The sequence below is a fragment of the Xiphophorus couchianus genome, chromosome 13, assembly GCF_001444195.1.
Source record: "Xiphophorus couchianus chromosome 13, X_couchianus-1.0, whole genome shotgun sequence".
Lineage (NCBI taxonomy): Eukaryota > Metazoa > Chordata > Actinopteri > Cyprinodontiformes > Poeciliidae > Xiphophorus > Xiphophorus couchianus.
Genome location: NC_040240.1, coordinates 4,207,073 through 4,213,661, shown reverse-complemented (window position 1 = coordinate 4,213,661; position 6,589 = coordinate 4,207,073). Strand labels below are relative to the sequence as shown.

At 39.3% G+C, this 6,589-nt stretch overlaps 1 protein-coding gene across 1 annotated transcript; it reads left to right on the top strand.

Annotated features, from left to right (window-relative positions):
• The first annotated feature begins 2,742 nt into the window (after positions 1-2,742).
• Positions 2,743-5,594, top strand: marcksl1b (MARCKS-like 1b). The gene is made up of 2 exons (XM_028035774.1): positions 2,743-3,058; positions 4,081-5,594. Exons 1-2 carry the CDS (start codon positions 2,981-2,983, stop codon positions 4,636-4,638), a joined length of 636 nt encoding a protein of 211 aa, XP_027891575.1. The 5' UTR covers positions 2,743-2,980; the 3' UTR covers positions 4,639-5,594.
• Positions 5,595-6,589: the final 995 nt, after the last annotated feature.

The following is a 6,589-nucleotide window of genomic DNA, read 5'->3' as shown; positions in this document are numbered from 1 at the left end:
AGATTTCTGTTTATTAGGGAATTTCATCTTAATTTTGGAAGCAACAATTATTGACCTGTTTTTACTCAAAAGCAACTCTCGCAGCCCAAATAGGAAAATAGTTCATTGCAAAACAAAATTAGAAACTGTGGCCCGATGGAGTAATGGGGCCATACTACAATATAATAAAATTACAAGAATAAAGTCATAATATTAAGAGAATAAAGTCCAAATAATATGAGAATTAGTTGTAATAATAACAATAAAAAATTCTAATGAGAATTAAATCATAATATTACAAGAATAAAGTTGTAATAATGAGAATAAGGTCATAATATTCTGAGAATAAAGTCTTGCAACAATAAGTCTAAATAATAACAGAATATAAAAAGTCCTAATAATATGCCCTAATATGAATTTACTGAAAAAAAGTTTTTATATAAAAATCTTACTATTTTGTCGATTTAAAAAAAAAATTATATTTTAGTTTATTATTGAACAGATACGATTTTAAAGGGTACAAAAAGTTTGTTTTATAGATGTTGTGAAACAATTTTTGTTGTGGTCCCATGTGCTTCCAACTTAACAATTTTGGTCCTCATGGCAAAAACTTTGGACACCACTGGCCTAAGCCAACCCAGCAAATTGCATTAACTCGTTGACTTGTAGCATGTAGCATGTCCTGAATGAGCATGCAGCAACAGTGGACAATCTATCCACTGTACTGTTAGACAAACGGAGGTCAGTCTTACAGTTTCATCTTGTCCTTCTGGTGGAGACAGAAAATCTGGTGGAGACAGAAAATCTGATGGAGACAGAAAATCTGATGGAGACAGTGTTTGGAGAGAAAATCCCTCTCTTCCAGTTGAACCTTTCACCTGAACACACAATTACAATCCATGTCATATGTCAGATGTTTCGCCCTCTGGTGTCACGGTGTATTTTGTTCACTTACAGTCGATGATTTCCATGCTATGCGATCTCGCTCTTTGCTCGTGGTCAGTCTGACTCGGTGTCGGACGCGTTGTGAGCCGTCGTTCGGCTGTCGTTGACTCTGATTGTAAGCGATCCAGCCTGGGGATGCTTCCGGAAACGCTTCGTGAGAGGATTTACTGAAATCCTCACGATCCGCTGAGTCAAACTGAAATTAAAGACGCGAGCACGTTCAGTGATACCAAAACCAAAAGAGACAAAAACATTTTCTTGCTTATGTGTTCATGAGAAGTGAAACAGTTCAAGTGTGTTCAAGTTATGTGATACCTTTAAAAAAGAAAAAAGAAAGACAGAAAGGAACTTATCACAGTGCAAGGAAAAGGAAGATGTGTCTTTAAAGGAATAGTTCATGGTTTTCTCAGCTTGATATGTTGGTGCTGGAGTCTGAAGCTAATCGATGCTAAGTTTACTGTTTCCTTCTCAAATATCTCCATCTTAAAACATTTTATAGTGCTTCATTACAAAGTCACTTTGTGATCCTTTAACTCGTTTTCAAATTAGCATTGGGCAGTTAATTACACAGACACTGAAGATTGTTTATAGGAGAAATGGAGGTTTGAAGGTGGTGCACCACTAATTATATTCCTGCGTGGAACGCTGAATGTGTCAAACGACTCCAGTCAGAATAACATACGGAAGGCGATGTGAAAAACAAAGAAATAGTGTTGACCTAAGCTGCCTTTGAATTTTACTGTTTCACTTTCTTTAAAATTAGGCAATTATTTTTGATTGAAAAAAAATTGACATTTGCATTTTTAAGCGCATGTTTCACGCAGGACGATCATTGGTGCTGCACCACCTCCAACCTCTGTTTCTACTGTAAGTGGTAAATAGCATTTGTGAAAATTACTTTATAAGGCAAATGTGGCAACAATTTAAAGGTTCAAAAGGTAATTTCTGTATTCAAGGCACTTGTAAGAGTGGCGATGCTAACAGTTATAAAAGTGCTAGTCCCTCTTGAAATAACTGTTAGCTTTAGCCCACATGACCAACTGAAGTGGGTTTAAATCAAGACAGAAAAAAGTTATTTATTGTGCACAGGCTTATAGCCGCTAATGACCTTTGAACAGAAGCACTCTCAGTTAATCAGCGATACAACCGCAACCAAAAATTTTAGTTTAGACTACTCCCTTATGAAAAGTGCTAAATTTGCCTCCACTGACTGGTTATTTTTAGTTTTTTTGCTCACTGTGCACACTCTCAATTATTTTTCTGTATGCTGTGTTTATTATACTGCTGGAGTGTAAAGCTTTGATATATGCATTAACATATAAACAACAATGATGATCAAGGAATAAGAAAGTGAATAATGAAAGCCAAAGAAGGCAAGGGCAGCTTATTTCTGTACCACCAATCACATAAAGGGTTACTCAGTGTTTTACAGAACAAAAACTGAAAGGAGATAAAGAAATTTGCATTAAAAAACCACAAATAATTTAAAATACAGGAAAAAGTCAGATTCCTGTAAGAAAATCAAACAGCTGCTATCTAACATGTAAGGAAATTAAAATTATGAGTCATACATTTTTCAGCATGTTATTTTTATTTATTATTATTATTATTATTATTATTTGAGTAATAGTAATAATCAAAAGGCACTAATTGATTTCATTGCTGGGGGTCCTGTAGCGGGGTGGGGGAAAAATAAAAGTAGTCTTAACTGATTGGTCAGGCTCTCTTGACGTCCCTCCTTACTAGAACAGCGATTGGCTCGACTGGCGTTAAGCCTCGCCATGGGCGGGGCCTGGTGCCTGTTGTATGTTGAACCGACGCGTTCGGCGAGCTGTGAATTTAGAGGGTCTCTCTCCACCGGGGTGATAAGATAGCACACTTCAACGACGGAAGGGACGTCGCTGATATTAGAAGGAGAAAGAAAAAAACAACCCACACTTTTCATCAACTAACCGTTGGATACATAACTCGCCTTGGGACTGGATTAATATTAAGTCGACTTTTTTAGTTTTTCTTTTTAATTTGCTTTAGAAGACACCCGAACTCATCGAAGACAATGGGATCCCAGACATCCACCGCCGCGGAGGCGAACGCTGCTGCCGCTGATGCTGCAGCTGTCAAAACCAACGGACAGGTAGCCACTCACAGCTTACTACTATTCACTTCTCTTGCCTTTCCCCCCCCCAACGGGAAACATCTCTGCGCGTGGATAGAAGTTGAATTTCTCTCATAAAATCACCTGTTTGTTCTTTTTTGGGGGGGTTTGTTTTGGTTTTCTTTTTTTTTTTGGTCGAAGTTCTGTCGTTTTGGGCAGGACAGGTTGGGGGCGGGGAGGTTTTTGCTGTCTGGCACCTTCACCCCCAAAACTACCAAATTATCGTAAAATGTTTGCTTTTATGCTAGCAATGGCGTGGAGTTGACTGTTCGGGTTTTTTGAGGTTAGTCTGTGTTTATTTGTAAATGAAGACAAATGCGACCCTCTATCTCCATGAACGTGTTGGATACAGTCAGTCAGGCTTAAAGGGGAGGGGGTGGGGGAGCCTGGATGCACGTAGACAGTCTACTACTCCTCCCTGGTAAAACCGAGCCGTCTATTTATTTGAATGGGACTTTCCTTGATGTATTCAACCTATGAGTCACATTCGGTGTACCCTTTAACACTTTAGTCATGACTTTATCGTGAATGTTTTTTTTTTTTTGTTTTGTTTTTTTTTTTAATTGACGCCACCAAGGGTTCGGCCAACGTTTGGTTGGTTCTTGTATTTTATTTTTTTTATTATTATTAATTTGATTTTATACATGATGAAAATTTTTTTTTTTCTGGATAAAAATGAGCATAAAAGCGGTCCATGTGTTTTCATATTTTCTCTGAGGAGACGCAGCCTTGTCTTTGTTGAGCCTCTGTCTGTCTGTCTGTCTGGTACAGTCGACGGTCTGGTTTGTGATGCGCTGCCGCCGCCTATCGTCAGATTAGAGTACAGCAAGGCGTCGCCTCGCAGCCAGGCATGGTGGTTTATTAATGAGAGCAAAAAAAATATGACAAAGAGCTGGGTTTTTTTTTTATTATTTGTGTTCTTTCAAATTGAAGAGATATCACTTGGGGAAAAAACAAAACATTTTCTGATCCCCCCCCCCTTATCATCTTGTGATCTTTAGGAGAACGGACACGTGAAAACCAATGGTGATGTCTCCACTAAGCCTGACGGGGACGCCGCCGCCACCAACGGTTCGGCCGAGGCGGCCAAGGAGCCCGAAGCCGGGGCGGGAGGCGACGCCATCGAACCGGCGCCCGCCGCAGACGGGGAGGCCGCCAAGCCTCAAGGCGAGGCCGCCGCCAAGGAGACCCCCAAGAAGAAGAAGAAGAAGTTCTCCCTGAAGAAGTCCTTCAACATCAAGCTGAACCTGAAGAAGAGCAAGAAGAGCGAGGCTGTGAAGGAAGAGGCTGCCGCCACCGACACCGCCGCCGCCACCTCTGAGGAGAAGCCGGCTGAAAACGGAGCCGCCGCCGCTGCTCCCACAGAGGAGAAGAAGGAGGAGGCGAAGGAAGAGGGGAAGGAGGAGGCCGCGGCCGAGGCTCCGAAGGCGGAGGAGGGGGCGGCCAAGGAGGAGGCACCCAAGGAGGAGACCAAGGAGGCCGCCGCTCCGGCCCCTGAAGCCGCCAAACCCACGGAGGAGAGCAACTCGACCCCCGCCCCCTCTGAAAAGAAAGAGTGATTGTACGTTGAGCTCACGATGAACTGGGTGAACTGCTTTTCCAAGAGAGAGAAAGAAAAATTTAAGAGTATATATATATATATATATTTATATATATGTGTATATGTACACATATGTATATGGATATATGTATATGTAAATATATACACATGTATGTGAAAGACTCCTTCGACGTGCCACTTTTCGTCATGATAACAAGACGACAGACTAGATTCACTAGATCACCTCCCTGGTTACAGCTCGACATCTGGACGTTGGACTGGGTTGTTTCTGTTTTTTTAGGCAGCGGGTTGGTCGCCGTGCAGAGAACTGGATTTAACCGGGCGCGAAGCGGAGCCGCGATTGGGCGAATGAAGGACGGACAGACGGATGGATGGAGAAAGATGGAGCCGAGGCGTCTTTTCCTCAAATCAACCACAGCTGAAGACGCCTCCCAAGCTGAAGGAATGAAGCTAAATACGATACTAGGACACCACCACCACTTGAAATGACTGTTAAATAGAAGAAAAGAAAAAAAAACAAAAAGGAAAAAAAAAAACCTACAAAAAAATGTGAAATCAGAAAATTAAAGAGACTCGTCAACTTTTTACATTCCTATATTTTAACCCAAATTTGAAGTATTTTGTGGTGTATTATAGAGAACCATCTTAAAGATTCAGAGAAGCTATTTCTCGTTTGTTAAAAAGAAAAGTAAATAGACAGTTTTGATTTTTACCGTACTATGAAAGAAGAAGAAGAAAAAGAAGAAAAAAAAAGAACACTTAAGCTTGCTATGTTCACTGTTGCGGTTTGATATGATGCAGAGTTGTTTATCTGTCGTGTGTGAGCCTGAATCTGCTTTGTCTCTGTAAATACGTTGGATTGATTTCTGTTCTTTATTTTGCTAATGTTGACAGATGTTACTGGTTTTATTGTAAAGTTGATAATGGTAAATAAATGTTGGGTACCTGCCTGTTCATGTGTCTGTACGGTTATTTTCACCATGCACTATGGTTCATACAGACCCCACAATCAGACGGGATTCGGTTTCTGTCGATGTAGGATGTTCTAATTTCCCCATCTACTCTTTACCAGGACCCTTTTCTACGATGAAGTTGAGACCAATTTGCTTGGAAGAAGTGGTATATAAATCAAATTTAGGACTGAAACGATGAATCCGATTAAGTATGATTAATCTGATGAATCGTGATTCATCAGATTAATCAATTATCGAAATAATCGTCAACTACTTTAGTAATCCATCGATCATTAACTGGAGTAAACAGACTCAAAAGAATGCCAACAGCTGACTGAACAACATCCTCACAGCAGCAATTGAGACAAAACTGTGTAAAAACGTAAAAAAATGTAATTTAAGACTAAAAAAATACCCTTCTTTGTATGTAAATATGTTCTAAACTCAAGTTCTGTCAAAAAAACTCTATTAAACAATCCAACTGTTAATTGGATAAATTGTCAATGTTAAAGTCTGTAGACTTGGACATTTTTTTTATCTGATTAATCGATTAATCAATTACTAAAATAATTGTTAATTGCAGCTCTAATTGTCTTGAAGCTCCCATCTAAAAACATGACCTCAACTTGTCTAAATTTGACCCCGGTTGCATGCTTTGACCAAAATTTAACATTTAATATACAGGTTACATTTATTGGAACCACTGGAAAAGATGTGTAAAAAAAAAAAATCTTAAAATAAGTATATATTGAGCATAATCTCACACAGACATCTAAAAAATAAAATCTACTTTTGTTTTGGTGACATTTACTCAGTGTTGCAAGAAAGATCTCACTTCTTGAATTAATTGTTTTTCACACAAACACCAGTGCCAAGGTTTATATTCTGTTGGCTGAGCTTTGTGTTGCCATATCTTTTTTTTTATTGCTTTAATCTTGCTGAAAGATCAAATAACATATATTTGAGTTTTACGGATCAGTAGACCATATTTTCATT